This window comes from Pelodiscus sinensis, chromosome 3, assembly GCF_052426305.1.
Source record: "Pelodiscus sinensis isolate ZL-2025 chromosome 3, ASM5242630v1, whole genome shotgun sequence".
NCBI lineage: Eukaryota > Metazoa > Chordata > Testudines > Trionychidae > Pelodiscus > Pelodiscus sinensis.
Genome location: NC_143054.1, coordinates 65,054,549 through 65,076,499, shown reverse-complemented (window position 1 = coordinate 65,076,499; position 21,951 = coordinate 65,054,549). Strand labels below are relative to the sequence as shown.

Here is a 21,951-nt window from a genome sequence, read left to right as displayed (position 1 = left end):
AGATGTGGGCGTACCATAGTTTTATACAGGGGCAGTAAGATATTCTGTGTCTTATTTTCTATCCCTTTCCTAATAATTCCTAGCATCCTATTTGCCTTTTTGACCGCCGCTGCACACTGTGTGGAAGTTTTCAGAGAACTGTCCACGATAACTCCAAGATCCCTTTCCTGATTTGTCGTAGCCAAATTAGCCCCCATCATACTGTACATATAGTCGGAGTTATTTTTCCCAATGTGCATTACTTTACACTTATCCACATTAAATTTCATTTGCCATTTTGCTGCCCAATCACTGAGTTTGATGAGATCATCTTGGAGTCCCTCACAGTCTGCTTCTGTCTTGACTATCCTAAACAGTTTTGTATCATCTGCAAACTTTACTACCTCACTGCTTACCCCTTTCTCCAGTTCATTTATGAATAAGTTGAAAAGGATTGGTCCCAGGACTGACCCTTGGGGGACACCACTAGTTACCCCTCTCCAATCTGAAAATGTACCATTTATTCCTATCCTTTGTTTCCTGTCTTTTAACCAGTTCTCAATCCAAGAAAGGACCTTTCCTCTTATCCCATGGCCATGTAATTTACACAAGAGCCTTTGGTGAGGGACCTTGTCAAAGGCTTTCTGAAAATCCAAGTATACTATATCTACTGGATCCCCCTTATCCGCATGCTTGTTAACCCCCAGGAATAGTTATTCCAAAATAGCACATCTACACTGCAGGAAAGCCTCACAATTAGTCCAAGGCAGGCTTCCTTAATGTAGACATGCTATCTTGATTTAGAGCCCCAGAAGGCACTGGGGAGGAACAACTTAGTATGGTCCTGGTGAGGGGCTATTTTGAAATAGCAGCAGTGGAACAGCTACGTTAAGGATCTTAAGGACTAGTCAACTAGTTGATTCTCCCACTCTTGCTGCCTCTATCAGATAGAGGCAGCAAAGGGGAGTGGATAAGTACTTCAAAGCGACAGCGCTGGATGGAGCCAGGGTCCCTGAGGGACTCCCCAGCTGATCCCGGGCTCCGCATGGCATTTCCACAGAACCCAGGATCAACTGGGGACTCCCCCGCTGACCCCAGCCTCCATACGGGTGCTTCCACTTTGAAATGCACAAGAGCCCCCACTGTAGCATCTTGTACATTTCAAAGCTGGCACATGGAGTTCCAATTTTTAAATGCACATTTCAAAGGAGGAATGTGGAAGTGCCTATCAACGAGTCAAATAGTTGGTGGAAATTCCATCGAATACTCAACTAGTAAATTAATTGTTCTTTACATCCTTAGTCTACACACACCTTATTACAAAAAATCTATTTCAGAATACGCTGTCTGTTTTTTTGAAATTATTTAGAAATAAGGAAATGGCTGTGTAGATGCACACATTATTTTGAAGTAACAGAATGGCTGTGTAGACGCTCACATTGTTATTTTGAAATAATGCTAGTTATCTCGAAATAATAGTGCAGTGTAGACGCACCCTAACTTAGAAATAAAAGTTTGATCAGATTTGTGACCTTTGAGCATTATTTTCTCCTCTATAAAAATAGAGACAAACCTTGACTTTGGGATATCTTTCAGCTTATCTGGCAGAAATAAAAAATATTAATGCAATGTTCACTTTGTGGGATCAAAAGTAAATTCAAAAAATTAAGGTTGTTATGGCTACATTTAAAAGGCTATGTTGCGCATCCTGTATATTTTATAAAGTGCACTAATGCAAAGAAAAAATACATTAAGGTTTATATTTAGCATGGGAAAAAACATGATAAAATAATATAGGCTGTCAGAATGCAAGAACTTTGCCAGAGCAATATCACTTTTGAAGTTTCCTGACTTTTGAGAAACTGAGCTGGAACTATAACTATGGAGCAGTTAGGTACTGTTTCATATTTAATGCTGGACTTTTGCATTTAATTTTCTGTAGACAGCAGGTGTTTGTGGGAAATTTTAGAGTGAGTAAGATTAAGAAAGAACAAAACCCAAAGATCACCATTTCCCCCTATATACAAGCTCTTCACTAATGGTTTAAGGTTCCTGGATCTGCACCTATGTGACTACCTAGCTTAGATGTGCAGATTTAGCTGATAGTTTGTAAATTCTGTGCTCTGTATATCCTTTGTGTGCTTTTTAAAATAATAATCTTTTTGTTAATTGAGAACCAATTTTGTCTATTCTTGAGTATCTGAAATGAATTTTTTTTAAAAGTCACAACGATGTAAAATGCCAAAACTGTTGTTTTGTATAGCCCCTTTTCAGAGATTTCACTTATCCAATGAATTTGATATTAAAATGTATTTTAATTTGTAATTATTTGGGGAAAAATTTTAAAGGGTCCCCAATATGACAAAGTAAGTTTTATCTGCAGATGACAGAATTTGTTTGTATGACAAATATTGCAATCCCATAGAGCAGGGGTGGGGAACCTTTCTTATGTCGGGGGCCACTGAGCCACAGAAAAATCAGTCAGGGCCTACACACATGTGAGAAGCAAAGTGACAAGCCCCTAACATAGATTAAATCTACACTGCACAGTTATTTCGGAATAAGATATTCCTGAATAGTTATTCCGAAATAGCTTATTTTGAAATAGCATGTCTACACTAAAGGGAAGCCTCAAAATTAGTTTGGGCCAGGTTTCCCTAACGTAGCCATGCTATCTCGATTCACAGCCCCAGGAGGCACTTGGGAGGAATAACTTAGAATGGCCCTGGTGAGGGGCTATTTCAAAATAGCAGAAGTGGAACATCTACATGTGCCTTATAAATAGCTATTTTGGAATAGGCATTATTCTTTGTAGAATGAGGTTTACAGATGTTGGAATAAGACATGTTATTTCAAAATCATTAACACCTGAAAACGGCTATCATGTCCCCCGTCAATCTTCTCTTTTCTATACTAAACAAACCCAATTCCTTCAGCCTTCCCTCATAGGTCATGTTCTTTAGACCTTTAATCATTCTCGTTGCTCTTCTCTGGACCCTCTCCAATTTCTCCACGTCTTTCTTGAAATGCGGTGCCCAGAACTGGAGATAATACTCCAATTGAGGCCTAACCAGCGCAGAGTAGAGTAGAAGAATGACTTCTCGTGTCTTGCTCACAACACACCTGTTAATACATCCCAGAATCATGTTTGCTTTCTTTGCAACAGCATCACATTTCTGACTCATAATTAACTTGTGGTCCACTGTAACCCCTAGATCCCTTTCTGCCGTACTCCTTCCCAGACTGTCGCTTCCTATTCTGTATGTATGAAACTGATTGTTCCTTCCTAAGTGGAGCACTTTGCATTTGTCTTTATTAAACTTCATCCTATTTATCTCAGACCATTTCTCCAATTTGTCCAGGTCATTTTGAATTATGACCCTATCTTCCAGATTAGTCGCAATCCCTCCCAGCTTGGTATCATCTGCAAACTTAATAAGCGTATTTTCTATACCAATATCTAAATCATTGATGAAGATATTGAACAGAGCCAGTCCCAAAACAGACCCCTGCAGAACCCCACTTGTTATGCCTTTCCAGCAGGATTATTAAACTACTCTCTGAGTACGGTTATCCAGCCAGTTATGCACCCACCTTATAGTAGCCCCATCTAAATTGTATTTACCTAGTTTATTGATAAGAATATCATGCAAGACTGTACCAAATGCCTTACTACTACTGTATTGATGAACTCAAGGACTGTGTTGAGCTATACCTGGTAAACCAAAGAAGTGGGAGACTGGAAGTTAACCAAATCTGATGCATTCAAATTTAGGCCTAAATGGTGAACAAAATAATGAGATGTTGGACCATTCCACCCATTGCCCCTCTTTCAGGACCTTTTAAAAAAAGGACTTTAGAGGCAGGGATGCACAGATTGACTGGGGGATTCTGGAAGAAGTGTACTGTGTTCCAGGGACTTCATCCTTCATGTGTGGTCTGAACAGTTGTCATTATTGTAAAGCTCAGATCTCAGCAGGGACACCTAGTCATTACTGCTGCACCAGCAGATACTTCAACTTGACAGACTTGAGATCCTATTCTGTCTCCCCTTTCCTTATGTTCCTTTCAGCCCCTAATATTTTTCTTCTTGTCCTATCTTCCCCCACTACTAGTCTCTCTTTCGGATTTCCATTTGATTCTGAGGCCACAAGGCAAAAGTACCATCAGACAAGACAACCCATCCAGTTCCATCCAGCTTGAGAGAGACTGGTAAATAAGAGGGACAGCTCAGCAGATGACATACCAGATCTCAGACCAGGAGATGAGCCAGAGACCAGAGTAGCTGCTGTTGTGACCCACTTGCCAACCTAGAGCTTCTGTCTGGGACTCCCCTGCTAACTGAAATCCTGAGAACATCAACAAAAGCCTTATTTCCCCACTTTTCCTATCTTTGCCTCTTTGTGTCTGTCAACAACAAGAAAAATGACCATCTTTCACATCTTCATAGATTTCAAGGCCATAAAGGACCATTGTGATGATCTTGTCTGATATCCTTTATAACAGAGGCCATAGAACTTCCCCAAATTTCTAGAGCATGCCTTTTGAAAAACATCCAATCTTGATTTAAAATTGTCATGAATGGAGAAGCCACCATGACCCTTATTTAATTGTTCCGACAGTTAATTACTATCACTGTATCAATATATGTTTTATTTCAGTCTGAACGTAGTTAGTTTCAATTTCCAGACACTGGATCGTTTTATACCTTTCTCTGGAAGACAGGAAAACCCATTGCTACATATTTGTTCCTCATGTAGGTACTTAAAAACTGTAAACAAGTCATCGCTTGCATCTGATGAAGTGGATCTTTGCCCACGAAAGCTTATGCTCCAATAAATCTGTTAGTCTATAAGATGCCACAGGACTCCTCATCACTTTTGCAAATTCAGACTAACACGGCTACCCCTCTGATACAAGTCATCCCTTAACCTTCTCTTTGTGAAGAAAAGTAGATTGAGCTCCTTGAGTCTATCACTATCAGGAATGTCTTCTAAGCCTTTCTGATCACTCTTGTCGGCATCCAGTTTTTCAACATCCTTCTTGGATTGTGGGCACCAGAACAGGACATAGCGTGCCAGCAGCAGTTACATCAGTACCAAATATAGAGGTAAAATAACCTCTCTATTTCTACTTGAGGTTCCCGTTTGTGCAGCCAAGGATCATAGTAACTCTTTGGACTATTGCAACGTATTAGGAGTTCATATCCACCATTACCTCCAAAACTTTTTCAGAGTTACTGCTTTCCAGGGGAGAATCATTCTTCACCCATACCCACCCTCGTTGTGTTCAGATGGCCTATATTCTTTGTTCCTAGATGTATATATTTGTATTTAGCCATAGGCATAGGGGTTGCTTGAGCCCAGTTCACCAAGTGAGCTGGATTTCTCTGAATCAGTGACCTGTCCTCTTAATTATTTAGCACTCTCCAATGTTTGCTTCATCTGCAAACTTTCTCACTGATGATTTTATGTTTTCTTCTAGGTCAGTGATAAAAATTTTAAATGGGATAGGGCCAAGAACCAATCCACGTGGGACCTCACTAGAAACAGATCCACTGGATGATAATTCCCCACTTACAACTAAATTTTGATTTCTTTCAGCCACCTTTTAATCCATTTAATGTCTGCTGTGTTAATTTCAACTTTGTGAAACTAGCCCTTTTAAAGCACAAAGTGCATATCACTGGTTTAGACTTTATTCTGTTTGCACATTACAAATATGATCAAGTCTTGATCACTTATTCCTAAGCTACCATTATTTTTTAGTTCTGTGATTAATTAAATTGACTTTATCTGTTAGGATAAGGTAGAATTTTTCCTTGTTTGTTGCAATACTTTTTAAATTAGGAAATTGCTGTCTATAATACTTAGAAATTCTAAGGATTTTTTAATAGTGGCATCATGAGGCTTCCAGCTACTCCTATTAAAGTCCTCATGATTACACAGTTCCCCCCCCCCCCTACATTATAGACAGTCATGTAAGGATCCATTCATCCTGTTCCCTAGAATGATTTAGTGGTGTGTAGCAGACACCGACTAATACCCCATCTTGTGCTTTTAGCTGTTAAGGCAGTGATCCATAAGCATTCAAGATCATTTTCTTTTGAGTTATCAGTGACTCAGAAACAGGTAATGCCATTTTTGACACAGTACCACTCCTCTCCTTTCACCCACTTGATCCTTCCTCAATAATTTATGGCCATTGATTTTAACATTCCAATAGTCTGAATCATCCCACCAGGTGTTAGTAATACCAATTAGATCAAATTTATGCTCTTAACTAAGCAATTCAATTTCTCTTCTTCAGGCACCTAAAATTGGTGTATAGGCAATTAAATAATTTCTTCTCTTTATGACCTTTAGTTCTTTGTTTAATGTTGTTCTCAACATCATGATGCAGTGCTAAAAGAGGGATCATATCTTTGCTCTTTTTTATCCTTCCCCTTTTATGAAATTATGTAGGGGACACTTTACAAAGGATGTGCTTCATATGGACTATTTGATATTAACACATTTAAAATGTTAAATACATTATTTACAAGTTCCTTGTGAAAATTTTGCTTTTGGCTCTCTGGACCTGAAAGGCTCTGATTATTAAAATCACTGAACTACATACATGTTAACACTGATTTTCAATCTATCTAATGTATTTTTACAACACCAACTTTAAAATTCAACTCTATATATCTAATATTTGTAATAAAAATTAAAACTTGCAATGTATGTATTTTAAACATACTTTATTATCATCTTTTTTAGATAATCTTTTTATATATTCCAGCCTCATTTTTCTAATTCTCTTCTTCATTGTTCCATTCTGGGAAATGCTCCTCCTCTTGTCCAGTAGTATCTATCTGTGACGGTGATGGTGTTGGTGTTGGTGCTGATGCTAATGCAGATCCTGATGCTATTCTTGATCCTGATGCTAATCTTGATCCTGATGCTAATCTTGATCCTGATGCTAACACAGATGCTGACGCTATTCTTGATCCTGATGCCACTACAGATCCTAATGGCAATACAGAGCCTGGTCCTGATGAGTCTTCTATGGTTCTCATTGAACCTTGAGAGCTTGATTGTTCTTCTCTGGAGCCCTTACCAATTTTTGAGGCCCAGAATGCTTTTACAGCTCCCCTGAAATGGACATAATAATTGAACAATAATGTACATTTAAGTAGATTTAAATTCCCATTTCCTTATACAGAGTATACTATATTAAAGTCTCTTCCTGTCAAAAATCTATAATACTTCTTTTTAAGCAGACTACTTCTTTTTAAGCTACTCTAGTAAAAAGAACAGCTGTCATTGTCAGATATATTGACCGCTAGCAACATAAATGTACCAGTGTAGAAAAATTAAATTATCTCATCTGAGTGTCAGGTTTGCAGTTAGTAGTACTATAATCTAAACAAAGAGCACAAAAATCACATTTGTATGCTGTCCACCTACCAGTGAAGAATTATGAAGATTAACGCAAAGATCACTCCAACACAAACAATAACTCCAGTTATCAGAACAAACACCAGAACTATATCAGTGTCTGGTCTTCTTAATCGTCTTGTTTCCAGTTCTAAAGAGAAGAAATACCTTGATCATTATTGCTCAGACATCTTGTTCAACAGGCTGTTAACTGGAAGGGAAACAACTGAAAGGGAATAGGGCCTGATTCTTCATTGCCATAAAACTTGTGTAACCATTTAGTCCTATGAAAAATGAGTCCAAATAAGGATACATTTTACACTCACTTTGCATAGGTGAGAGTATAGAAGATGCAAAGCAAGGGATAACCAGATACATAATGCATTTAAAAAGCCTAAGAGTAGTAAGGGACAGCAAATTAAATTAGAACATGCAATGCAATATGCTGGAAGGAAATAAGAACCTAATCTAATTATGAGCGGCAGCTAAAGTGGGGGGTCCCATCACAAGCAGATTAGATATTGGGACTGTATAGAGGACTTCCCATTAAGGCTGCAAATAGTCCAGCACAATACTAGACAAATGGCAACAAACGGGAGGGAATTAGGATAAGTACAAATTATTAAAATTATTAAAAGACGGTGATTAGGAAAAGTCACAGCAAATTGATGCATATAAACACCTGGGTGTTGTTATGAAAAGAAATTATTAAAATATTATTTTGCTTTTTAGAATTTTTTTATAACATTTGAATAGACTAAGGTAAAGGTAGGTGTGCTGTATACATTAAAAAATTTAAAAAGTACATTAAATCATTTTGGTTAGATTGCAAATTAGGTCTACACTACAGAGCTTTTTCAAAAAAACAGTGGTTTTTCCAAAAAAATTTCAATTATGTCCACACTGCAATTGCGTTCTTTCAAAAGAAAATCGAAAGAACAGAGGAGTTTTTCCAACATTGGTAAACCTCTTTCTAAGGAAGAAGCCTTTTTCTGAAAGAGCTCTTTCGGAAAAAGGTGTGTGTGGACGGGGAAGAGAGAATTCTTTCTCAAGAAGAGGAGGAAAAAGCACAGGTGCCCTGGTGGCCATTCTGCCCATAGTAATCACAGCTTACATGCGAGATAGCATCCATTCAGTCTGGATGTTACCTTTTGAAAAAGCAGATTGCTTTTTCAAAGTGCTTTGGCAATGTGGACACTCATTTCAGAAGAAGTTTTTTCGGAAGATCTCTTTCAGAAAAGCTTCTTCTGAAAGAAGCCTGCTGTCTAGACATAGCCTCAGTTAGACCAGTGCAACCATCATTCCAATGAAGAAAAATCACACCCACATGTTTGATAGGAATCTGGTATCTAGAGAGAGACTGCAACTTGACCCTACACAGATGTGTCAGGGAAAGGAAGGACAGGAACTACCCTTCTATTTTTCTAGAAGGTGCAAGCCACTGTAAAAGACAAGGGGGTCAAGGCAGGACATGGCCCATTCTCCCTTCATACAATTATCAGAGCTAGACAGCCACAAAGGGGCTGTTGAAAGGAGCATATACTCTGTGCCACACACGGTGCACTGAGGAGCTCTGGGAGGTATTAAACAATGCCTCTCTGAGCTCCTAGTGGGACAATGCTTCTATGAACTGTCCACCATATGGATTTGAGCCTAGACAGCACAATCTGCCCCTTATTCATTCAGAATTAAAGAGATTACACCCAAGACTAAGTTGTCACTGTTAGTTTTTACCTCCAGAAAATATCAGTGATATAAAGTTCTATCCACACATTTTTAAATGACGTAATTTATTTGATCACTTCTTTTTTAAAAAATAGATTCCTAATTACGTAAATTACATTCATCAACCCTGGAGCACTTGCTCTTCCAACCCAATTTCCAGACAAAGGAAACCCATCAAATGAGAATGTTACTTAGGTTCAAGAGATGTTTCCCAACAAGGACTTCACTGGTATGTATGGTAGCACCCTCTGTGCATACAATCCACAAATTCAATTCACATGCTAATGGACTCAATTGTGATATAGGCTGGTGGGGATCTTCCTACTTAATAACCACTGAAGGTGCTAACCGCTCTCTGAGTGGTATCCTTCCTGTCTTGGGAATCTATCTATTGACTTTGATTTTTATCTTCTTAGGTTTAAGTACCTATTCTCCAGATACTTAACGATGCTCTGTCTCCCATCCCACTCCCTTTTTCTTTCTCTCTCCTCTCCCCTTCCCCTCTCCTATTTATTTTGAGTTTTCATATCTCATAACTCTGGTCATCTGAAGAAGTGGCCTGTGCCCATGAAAGCTCATGATACCATCTACATGTTTTGTTAGTCTATAAAGTGCTACCAGACCATTTGTTGTTTTTCATCAGAACACAGACGTGCATGCACGCACCCCTTCACACCAGGAGCAGGGAATATATATATAGTGTTGAGTGGACTAACCACTCCCAATTCTTTCTCTGCCCACAGCAGGGGGGGAAGGTTGGCTCAAAAGAAGAGAGGAAAGGGCAAGTAATGGAAAACCTATGGGGACACACATCTTGAATAATCTCAGTTACTGCACAAGACAACTAACCTCTTTTTCTTCAAGTGATGTCCCTGTAGACGCTCCACTTATAACAGACTAGAAAGCAGGATCCCTAATTAGAAGGCTGGGCCTTCAGACCAATGTTTACTGTCCATGACAGGATTTCATGTCCTAGGAGAGTGTCTGCTGTGGCATTGTGTATAATAGTGTAGTGATGGGAAAAGTGTCTGTTGATGACCACGTGATGGCTTTGCAAATTTCAGCAAAGAAACATTATTGAGAAAGTCTGTTGAGGTGGATAATGAATGTGCTCTGAATGTGGCAGGATGTCGTGTTTGTGGAGTTTGTAAAATAAATGTATATACTACAACGACCACTTTGAAAGATGTTGTTTAGATACTATTGGACTTCTAGCTCTTTTGGTGGTGGAGAGGCATAATCACGATGATTTTTCAGAAGGGTTTAATGCTGTACAAGTAAAATGCTAATGCTTGTCTCATATCGGGTGAGTATGACCCTTTTGGTTACTGTAAGAGTTTGGGAAGGCAGTTGTGTAGGCTAGTTGATATGAACAGATGTTAGAATCTTAGGTGGAAATGTCAGATGTGGATGTAGTGAAACTTTGTCCTTGTAGAACAGTGTATGGGGTGGACATGCCATAAGGGCCATAATTTCGCCAACTCATGGGTAGAAGTGATGGGGACGAGGAAGGCTGTTTTCATTGATGGATGCAGAGAAGAATAGGTTGCATTTGGTTCAAATGGGGCCTACTCAGAAAATATAGGACATGAAGAAGACCCAGGAAAGGGTTGAATCTCATATGTGGATATAAAGGTTATAGAGTCCCTTCAGAAAGTGCTTGGTTATCAGATGTGTGAAAACAGAATGACCAACTATGTGGCAGTGAAAACTAGTGATTGCTGCCACATGTTGCTGAATGGATCTGGTGGATAGATCTGATTGTTTAAGTCAGGAGTGGGCAAACTATAGCCTGTGGCTCAACACACCTTTTCATCTGGCCCTCAAGCTCCCATGGCAGAGCAGGGTCAGGGGCTTGCCCTGCTCCACATGTGCGATGGCTTTGTGCAGCTCCCGAAAGCAGTGGCATATCCCCCCCCCCCCCAGATTCTACATGTCGGAGCCGCAAGAGGCTCCACACTCTGTCCTTACTCCAAGCACTAGCTTTGTCACTCCCATTGGCCAGGAACAAAGGCCAATGGGAGCTGCAGGGATGGCATCTGTGGACAGGGCAGCATACAGAGCAACCTGGCTGCATTTCTGCATAGGAGATGGAAGGGGGACCTGCTGTTTACAGGAGCTACTAGAGGCAAATATTGCTCAAGCCTGCACCCCGACCTCTTCCTATACCCCAATCTCTGCCCCAAATCCCCTACCACCCTGTGAACCCCTCAATTCCAGCCTGGAGCATTCTCCTATACTTCAAATCCCTCATTCCCAGACTAAACCCAGAGCTTGCACCCCCCAGCCAGAACCCTCACTCCCCACGCACACCCCAACTCTCTGTCACAGCCCTGATCCTCCTTCCGCCCTCTGAACACCTCGGTCCCAGCCCAGAGACACTCCTGCACCCCAACCCCTTCATCCCTCACCCCTTCCAGCTTTCCAAACCCCTAGCCTAGTCCAAAGCCCCTTTTGTGGTCTTCAGGCCAAGAAGTTTGCCCACTCCTGGTTTAAGGTGTAGCATGTAGTCCAGAATAAGTGGCAGGGGAGTGTGTGCTGCACCAACTTGGTGGGAGGCTCACCAGCATAACAATCTAGTCCACTTATGTGCGTCTAGCTGTGTTGTGCCTTATATTCAAAAGTATCTGTGGGTATGTCTACACTACCCCGCTAGTTCGAACTAGGGGGGTAATGTAGGCATACCGCAATTGCAAATGAAGCCCGGGATTTGAATTTCCCGGGCTTCATTTGCATAAACGGGGCGCTGCCATTTTTAAATCCCCGCTCGCTCGAACCCCGTGCCGCGCGGCTACACGCGGCACGAACTAGGTAGTTCGAACTAGGCATTGGATGGAGAGAGATCAATTGGTATATCATTGTGTGGAAGAGATAAATATACTAGTCTTGTTGTGGCCCTGTTGGAGCTAAGTATGACATGACCTCTGTACTCCTGAATCTTGGAATGTACTCTGAATAGGAGGGGGAAAGGGAAAGAAGGCCTAATGGAGACATGTATCCCATGTTATGAGGAACGTGTCTCCCTGAGATCTGTGTCCCAGTCTCACTCTGGAACAAAACTGTCTTTGCGCTGCGTGAAAAGAGATCAATGGTGGGGCATTTCCAATGGTTGAAGAGGGGCTAAAATGTTTGCATATCCAATTCCCACTCGTAATTGTGGGAGAATTTCCTGTTCAATGCGTCCATGGGAGTGTTCTGGGGTGCAGGGAAATACATTCCTAACATGGTGACATTTTGTTGGACACACCAATTCTCTGATTTGCGTGCATCAAAACAAAGAATGGGACCTTGTTCTGTCCTGCTTACTGATGTAGTACATGAAGGTGAAGCTGTCTGTGATTCAGATGACACGCTGTTTGAATAGAGGGAGGAAATGTTGGAAGCCTTGCAGACTGCTCGTAGTTCAAGAGATTGATGTGTAGGGTGGATCTGATTAATGAACATCTGCCTTACACTGTGGGCACATCTAGATTACATGCCTCTGCCAACAGAGGCATGTAAAATAGGCTACCCGACATAGTCAATGAAGCGGGGATTTAAATATCGCCAGCTTCATTAAAATAAAAATGGTCACCGCGCTGTGCCGGCTCAGCTGATCGTCGGCACAGTGCGCAAGTCAAGACGTGGATCAGTTGACAGAGAACGCCTTTGTCGACCGCTCCTGTAAACCTCATTACACGAGGCATAAGGGAGCGGTCGACAAAGGCGTTCTGTGTTGGGTAGCCTATTTTACATGCCTCTGTCAGCAGAGGCATGTAATCTAGACATACCCTGTATGATCATGGAGATATGCCTCCCAAATTGGTTGGGGAGCACCAGTTGTTAGGATTATGATTGGTGGTGGTTGGAGGAAAATAACTCTGACAAGGATGTTGTTGGGTTGTTTTCACAAAAGTAGCAAGTCCTTGATTCTTATCGTCATGCATAAGAGCTGGCAGAGGTGGTGTTTGTGCGGGAGATATACTGTATAAAGGCATGCCTGAGGAGATCACACATGGGCTACGTCTACACTGGCCCCTTTTCCGGAGGGGCATGTAAATTTCACCAGTCGTCGTAGGGAAATCCGCGGGGGATTTAAATATCCCCCGCGGCATTTAAATAAAAATGTCCGCCGCTTTTTTCCGGCTTTTAAAAAAGCCGGAAAAGAGCGTCTACACTGGCCCCGATCCTCCGGAAAAAGTGCCCTTTTCCGGAGGGTCTTATTCCTACTTCAAAGTAGGCACTTTTTCCGGAGGATCGGGGCCAGTGTAGACGCTCTTTTCCGGCTTTTTTAAAAGCCGGGAAAAAGCGGCGGACATTTTTATTTAAATGCCGCGGGGGATATTTAAATCCCCCGCGGATTTCCCTACGACGACTGGTGAAATTTACAGGCCCCTTCCGGAAAAGGGGCCAGTGTAGACGAGCCCACAGTGTCTTGTGTGCCTGACCATGAAAGGCTGTGGACCAGATGTGGACAGTGGATGTCAATATGGAGTGAGGAAGAGCAGCAGTGATTTGCCTGGTAGATGAAGAAGTGATTGAACTCTCTTTTCCCTCTTCCTCATTGCTGAGGAAAGGAGGTGCCATTCTTGATAGAGAAAGGTAGTAATGTCATGAGTTCGGAGAAGAGAGTGGAAATTGGGGCAGATTGGAGAAGCGGAGACTCAGGACTATTAGGTACAAGCAGGTCTTTAGACTACATAAAGCATTGTGGAAAGGGGAAAACTATCATTGTTACCAGTAAACTAAAAAACCAACAAATAATCTGGTAGCACTTTATAGACTAACAAAACATGTAGATGATATCATGAGCTTTCGTGGGCACAGCCCACTTCTTCAGATGACTGGAGTGTTGGATGTCTAGGACCAAAACAAACACAGGAGAGGGGAGGGAGAGTAGAAGGAGGGAAAACTGGAAGGGGGGGAACAAGAAAAGGCATTGTGTAAAAAATATATCAAGGGAAAGATATAGGTGAGAAGATTATTCTGAGAGGGGTGGGTGAGATTCTGTGGCCTGCACTGTGCAGGGGGTCAGACTAGATGATCATAATGGTCCCTTCTGACCTTAAAGTCTATGGGTATGTCTACACTACAAAGTTAGTTCGAACTATCGGACATTAGTTCAAACTAACTTTCATAGGTGCTACACTAGCGCTCCGTTAGTTCGAATTTAATTCGAACTAACGGAGCGCTTAGTTCGAACTAGGTAATCCTCATTCCACGAGGATTAAGCCTAGTTCGAACTAGCTAGTTCGAATTAAGGGGTGTGTAGCCCCTTAATTCGAACTAGTGGGAGGCTAGCCCTCCCCAGCTTTCCCTGGTGGCCACTCTGGCCAACACCAGGGAAACTCTATTTCCCCCCTCCCGGCCCTGGACCCCTTAAAGGGGCACGAGCTGGCTACGGTGCCCGTGCCAGGTGCAAGCCTGTCAGCACCCAACCAGCAGACCCTGCACCTGGCACGGATCGAGCCACCCACCCGATGCCCCCCAGCCCTCCCCCTCTTCCCAGGACCAGGCTGGCAGCTCCTGGGAGCTTGCCCGGGACCGCAAGAGGCGGGCACCCGCCTGGGCTAGTGCGGACATCGTGGACCTTGTCCACGATCTCCACACTAGGCACAGGAAAGTGGCCGTCTAGGGCAGGAGAGCTGCCAGCCTGGCCACCCAGGAGCAGGTGTGCAAGAGAATCAAGGGGGTCCACTGAGACCCCCGACCCTGAGCCCTGAGCTTACAATGGCCGTACTGGGTCAGACCAAAGGTCCATCTAGCCCAGTAGCCTGTCTGCCGACAGCGGCCAACCCTAGGGACCCTGGAGGGGATGGACCGAAGACAGTGACCAAGCCATTTGTCTCGTGCCATCCCTCTCCAGCCTTCCATAAACCTTGGGCAGGGACACCACTCCTACCCCCTGGCTAATACCACTCCATGGACCCAACCTCCATGACTTGATCTCACTTCCCTTTAAACTCTGTTCCAGTTCTAGCCTTCACAGCCTCCTGCAGCAAGGAGTTCCACAGGTTGACTCTTTGCTTTGTGAAGAACTTTCTGTTACTAGTTTGAAGCCTGCTACCCATTCCTTTCCTTTGGTGTCCTCTAGTCCTTCTTTATGGGAACTAATGAAAAACTTTTCTGTATGCACCGTCTCCACCCCACTCCTGCTTTTAGAGACCTCTATCCTGTCCCCCCTCCGTCTCCTCTTTTCTAAGCTGAAAAGTCCCAGTCTCTTTAGCCTCTCTTCATATGGGACCTGTTCCCAACCCCTGATCATTTTAGTTGCCCTCCCCTCTCCCAGCCTCTCTCTTCCCCTCTCCCACCTCCTTTTCCCAGTCTCCCCCAGTTTTGTTCAATAAAGACAGATTCTATTTTGGAAGACACGTTATCTTTATTTTGTACATCAAGAAGAAGGGCTAGGGAAGGGTAAGTGGAAGGAGGTGAGGGAGGAATGGGGCACGAGCCCCCGATGGGGAGGACTGGGCTGGCTCTGTGGGCTTCTGGGGGGGGAAGCTCTCCTGCAACCACCCAATTGCCCCCTCTCCCCAGATGGCAGCCTGCGGCAAGTGCAGCCGGGCTGATGGCTGAGTGGTGTGATGTGCCCAGTGTGGGTAGTCCAGGCAATCCAAGCCAGGTCTGCTTTGCAAGCGGGACACCCCTGAGAACTGTCTGTCCGGGGTGGGGGTCGGGACCCTTTAAGCACAGCCCTCAGCTAGCCTGAGACAGCATCTCCATGCTCTAAGTCCTCCTCTGATGCCCGGCCGGCACTGCTTCTGGCCATCCTTAAGCCCGGTTCAGGGTCCACTTAATGTGGACATGCTAGTTCGAATTAGCAAAATGCTAATTCGAACTAGTTTTTTAGTCTGGATCCGTTAGTTCGAATTAGCTAATTAACTAATTAACTAATTCGAACTAAGTTAGTTCGAATTAACGTTGTAGTGTAGACATACCCTATGAGTCTATGAAAGTCTAGTCTATAAGCACCTAAAGACTAGATAGTCAAAGGGGGCAGAAAAGAACCATTAAGTAGCAAACAACATAGAGTCAGGAAATACTTAAAGACTGATGAAACGTCTAGATGGTATCATGAGATTCTTCAAAGACAAAGAATTATTGTCCCCCTCATTGTTTGATAGGTAGGTAATGACCTAACCATCCAGTATCTTTGTTTAATCCAGAGGTGTGAGAATTGAACTTGCGAATGAGCTGAAGCTCCAGTCCTTCCTGTGTATTTGGCTCCTATAATTGGTTTGTAACAAAACAGCCATTTGAAGATCTGTTAATGCATGCCCAAGGAGAGTAAAGTGTGTTCCCACAGACTTTTGTATGTTCCCTTTACAGATATCTGATTTGTGTCCATTAATTCTTTCACGTAGGGACTGTTCAGTCTGTCCAATATATATTGCAGTGGGGCATTGCTGGCTTTTGATGGTATAGATTAAATGACTGGCTATGCAGTTGAATGAGCCTCTGATTTGGTGGCGTATGTGGTTGGCTCCAGTAATGAGTTTGTGTGTATAAATATGTGGGCAGAGTTGGTACCATGGTTGATTGCAGAGATGGGTTCCTGGATGTTTATGATGTAGCTGTGTAGCATGGTTATCGGAAAGAATACGTTTCAGGTTGAGGGGTTGTCTGTAAGAGAGAATAGGCCTTTCCCCCAACGCCTCTGACAGTGAGGGATCATTTTCCAAGATAGGTTGTAGATTGTGGATAAACAGAATCCATTGGAGAGGTTTGAGTTGTGGAACGTGGGCGATGACAAGTGGAATTCTGTTATTTTCTCTTTTGGGTCTGTCTTGGAGTAGTTCATGTCTGGGTCCTTTTTTGCCTCTGTCAATTTGTTTTTTCACTTCTCCAGGTCGGTATTTCAGTTTTAGGAATGCTCTATAAAGATCCTGTAGGTGTTTGTCTCTTGTCTGTGGGATCTGAGCAAATCCGGTTGTATTTTAGGGCTTGGCTGTATACAATAGATTGAAAAATGTGTCTGGGATGAGAGCTAGAGGCATGAAGGTAAGTGTAGTGGTCAGTGGGTTTCCAGTAGATGTTACCAGTGTACAACTCAGTGTTGAAGAGTATATTCCCCTGAAGTGTCCATAGATGGTGCTAATGATTTGGTCCATGCTGATAACTTGGCTGGTGCTTTGGCCTGTAACCATGATTTTGAAAGTGCCAAGGGATTGCTCGGTATTGACACTCTTGTTGTTGTCATAAAGAGTGCCAATGCCAGTATTTTTTTCAATGCTGTACCTACTGAAGTTGGCCTGTCTCATTACCCAGAGCTAGGAAACAGCACCAACTGCTATAGGTCTACTTGGTTAGGGTCTTTAAACTGCTTCTTCACATTAGTACTACAAGTACTTATAAGGTTCATGCAGTTATGTCCCGTCCAGATAATGCTGAGGCAACAAATCTTGCCAGGGAGTATATGCCTCAAACTTTGAGGAGGGAGCTCATTTTCATCTGAGAGAGAAACAGAGAATGGGACATGAGAATCAGCAAATGATCTGATAGAACAAGCAGGCCTCTCTGGGGAAAAGTCCAGGCTTGGGTCTGATGCCAATTGCAGTGATTTCTCCATGAGCAGAAATTTTAATATAATGACCCAGTCTTTTCTTGCTCTGAGTTTCAGGCCAACACAGTGGGAACACTAATGTGGGAAATGTCTCACTTTCAGAGAGCAAATTCACTATGAATAGCCATCCATTACTGGAGAGGTGGCCTCACAAGAAAAGCACCTGTTAAACCCAGGAGATCTGGGCTAAAGGGTGAATGAAAAAGGTTTCCCAGTTGGGAAGGACAGAAAGCAGGGAAATGGAAACCTAAACTATGAAAACACGGTGAAGGTAAACTTTAAAAAACAGTATTTTTTAAATAAAGAAAAAAGGAGAAAAGGAAGATACTAAGTACACTACACTAACTCATGAGGCACTATCTAGTGAGGGAAACAGGGAAGCTGGCTCTGATATGGATTCCGTCCCAGACCAAGGGCAACAGAGGTGGAACTGGGGGGTGGACAGACTGCACTGCTCTATATATACATCCCACCCACAGCATGGGAGGGAGGTGCATGTGCAGTTCAATGGGCACTGCTGATGAAGATCTCCAAATCCAGGTGCGAGGGATTCTACCATGCCTGCAAGTGGAGCACCAATAGGGACATCGCTCTAAGAACTGGAACTGCACTTTTCCCCCCAAAATTCTTTTCAATGAGTTGCACTGTTCCTAGGGCATGATGTTGTAGATGAAGATCAGGATGGGGAACCTTTTTTGGGATGGGGGCTGCTGACCCCCAGGCTAGTAGATTATGTGCTCTAGACTCACAGTGGTATAGTGGGGGTGGGAAAGGGCTGGAGCACCAATGCAGGCTCCCCAATGCTGCGGGGGGGAGGGGGGAGCCCCGAGCCTCAGGGACCAGATCCAGGAAGTCAGGCACTGCAGGTTCTCCCCCACCCTTCCAACAATGAAAATGATAAAACATATTCTCTCTATTAACACAGTGCTTGTTTACACACTTCAGCAGAATATATGTATTATTTCCACTGAATTTCAGACCTAGCTTTCTAGCTAGGGGGGGAGGAGGTTGGTGAAAGTTACATTAGATAGGAATGAGCTTCTTACTCCAATGTTTTTGTACTTATGAACTCTTGGTGCACACATCTTAATTCCTCCTGTGGATCATCTGCAAGATTTTCACATATTAAAATTCACGTGCATGTCCAGATATGGAAGCAGATTCTCTTTCTCTTACACATACATACAAAAGACCAGGATTTCCAAATACAGTCATAGGGATTCCCTATTTCAATACTATACAATGCAACAGAAAACAATAATATGTAATATGTGTAGTCTGTTAGAAATAAGCACACTCTGTCTGAATAGGAAGTGAACTGAACTCAAGAGAAATGGTCCAAAGAAACACCACGGCACAACCTACTGTCCATGTGGGTGAGGCTGCCATTTCTGATGGCTGGCAAGCTGCTGCCTCCACCTCCTCCACTGCTGGTGCCAATAAACACACTCACCAGGGTGATGGAACAAGGGGCACAGTCTGGATCTTGGCAGACTGATTCCCTTCACATGGCACCACGAGGAGAATCATTCTCTATCTTCACCCCTTCCCCCGCAAAATCCTCCCTCCCTACAGAACTATAATTAGAAAATATGAATAAACTGCCTTATGGCACTGGAATCTTCAAAAGCAACTTAACAACATAACAGGAAGGCGTATGAATAAAATGCTTTACTGTATCTCATGGCAGTGATTTTGTAGGGACAATTCCAGCTACTAATGGGTGGTTTTTCCTTGCAATGGCCATAATGATGTTTATTTAAGGAAAAATAAGTGAAGGTTTTTTGTCCCCAGGATGCTACACAAGAAGAACAGAACCAATCAGTCAGGAACTGCTGAAAATAAAGTAGAAAACCCCATTTGCAATGACAGCTCATTGTGAAAAAGCATTGTTATTGTTCAATAGAAGGTCAGTGAGAATTATGGTAATCTGCTGAGTACAAACTAAAGCTTTCTATAGGCAGCGTTACATTACACCAAGTTTTTCCACATAGCCACTTGGGAATACGTGACATATGTTCCTAGTGAGTAACTCCTCCAGGTCTCTTCCTGCCCTTCTCCAAAATAGATACTTCTCCCACCTTCCTAAGGCAGATCCTAAAATTTGAAGTGGAAGAGATTGTGCTGCATGTTTTAAACAAGAAAATTCTTATACCTGTATGGGACCAAATTCTCAGCTGGTGTGAATCAGTGTTCTCTCTATTGCTTCCACCAGAGCCATGCTTATTTACACTGGTTGAAAAGCTGGCTTGTAATATTCAAATTACACAAGCATACAAGACAAAAAAGGGGAAAAGGGAGTGAAGCCAGACAAATAAGTTTTCCTCTTACCTGCTCATTTTGTTTTTTGTAACTTTTGACCAGCACACGGGTTTCCTTTCCCTGGCAGCAACAAGCAGGAAACCCAACCAGCCAAGCTGAAGCATTTCCACTCCCCTTCCCCAGCCTTGCAGCTTATTCTCCGTTTCTCTAGAGGAAGTGGAAGGAAAGGGAAAATGCCCTTTATGATCCTATTCACTTCTCTCCAAGATCATATTTGGATCCTCTGAGGGAAAAGCTGAACAAAGTTGTGTCAGCCAAAACAAGACCCTTTAGTTGGCAGTGCTTCTGATAAGTGTGCACACATCACCAGAAAGCCACCTGACACAGATCATGTACTGTAGTTAGGCTTTGCCTCTTTCTACCTAAAAATGGAATGACCTGGGTAGGATGTGCTCTGATCCTGAGCACACAAAGCACTTCTGATATTCTGGATGATTCCTGGTCTACTTAGCAATAACAATCCCTGCTTGAGGCCCTTGAAAACTACAAAGGGCTCAATCCAATGCCCTCTAAAATGTATGGGAATCAAGGATACCCACTGATTTTAATGGAAATTGGCTCAGGCCCAAAGAAAATCATATTTCTAAAGAGTTCTATACTCCACACAAGCCTAAAGAGTGCCCTATAGATCCTGGATATGCCAAATGTTCCCTTTCCTAGTTTTACATTGCTGAGAAAAAACAGGCAAGAAAATATTCTGATTGATGTGAAACGGTGAAAGCACTGACGGAAGAAAACTAGGGCAGGTGCAAAGAACCCTACATCTGTGGACCAGCATATAAGGTAGCAGTCTAGAAGATGTTAAAATGACCTTATCAGTGGTCATTACCACATCAAGGAAGAAAACACAGAAACTTATTTTCTATGGATTCAAATGCCTCAAAGGAAAGGTGAGAAATCATCTTAGTTGGAGGAATCTGAAAAAGTAACTCTAGGAAATACTGGATAAAGCCAACTGTTATCCCAGGTAAAACTGATCCACTGGGACAAAGTCAACCTGAGACCCTCCCCCTAGTGACAATTCCATTCTGGTCTGAAATCCTTAATAGTTACATATGGATATTGAAAAGAAGAGTCTGTAATTGGCTTTGCAAAATTAACAATTCTATCTCCTATATCTCCTCATTCTCCATCCCCTCCAAAAAATTGCTTTTAGGTCTCTACCTCACTGAAGATTAACAAATGCCCAAGGAAAAGATCCACTCTAAGGAGAAAGTTTTCGATTTTCTGGAATAGGAAGAGGTACTTTCTTCTCCAAGAGGTCTTATAAAGTAATGCCTAAAGTCTCCCCAAAATTCATTTTCAAGTTTGGAGTGGGTGGGATAGGCATTCTAAGATGTGAAGTTAATGTTCCCCACCTCCAGAGTCTGAGGAACAGAGCTCTGCAAACTATCAGAAAAAAGCTAAGAATGTATGCATCCAAATACAGGGAATCCTGTGGCATATTTCTACAGCTTTTAACAACAAAAGGGGCCTTTCAAAAATTCTGATCTTCGTGGAAAGGTACAGGCAGAAATCCTGATCTTGCTGGATCTCAGAAAGCCACCAGGCAGCAGATTTGGACACACAAGAAAAAGGTCTCTGGAGAACTGTGTAATTCCTAACGATTTATTTTGCTGATGATCTCTTTCACCTTCAGTTTTTAGGTCATACCAGCAGCATCCATATTGCGGGGAGTAAGACACTCACTAGCACACTGTATATCTTTAAAGAAGATCTAGAGGAAAACACTAAGCATGACATGGGATTTGTCCATTGTTCTCTGAAGAGTGAAACTTGATTATTTTTTTCCAAGGAAAAGAGGTAGTAAATCTTTGAGTCAGCCTTTGCTGGAAGTCTTCTAATTCCATACCTAAACTAACCATTTCTGAATAGATATTCTTAATCCTTGGAGACATTCTGCTGCACAGACCTCAGTATACCCCACATTCAGTAAGCAACTTAATCATGTATTTAAGTTCA

The 21,951-nt window shown here is 42.5% G+C and overlaps 1 protein-coding gene across 1 annotated transcript in view; it reads right to left on the bottom strand.

Annotated features, from left to right (window-relative positions):
* Positions 1-6,704: 6,704 nt before the first annotated feature.
* SPACA1 (sperm acrosome associated 1) overlaps positions 6,705-21,951 on the bottom strand; it is a 30,083-nt gene continuing 14,836 nt past the window's right edge. The window contains exons 6-7 of the mRNA XM_025189773.3: positions 7,431-7,551; positions 6,705-7,115 (exon numbers count right to left, since the gene is read on the bottom strand). Coding sequence (XP_025045558.3) covers positions 6,773-7,115; positions 7,431-7,551 — 464 coding nt within the window. The 3' untranslated portion in view covers positions 6,705-6,772. The remainder of the gene's footprint in view (positions 7,116-7,430; positions 7,552-21,951) is intronic.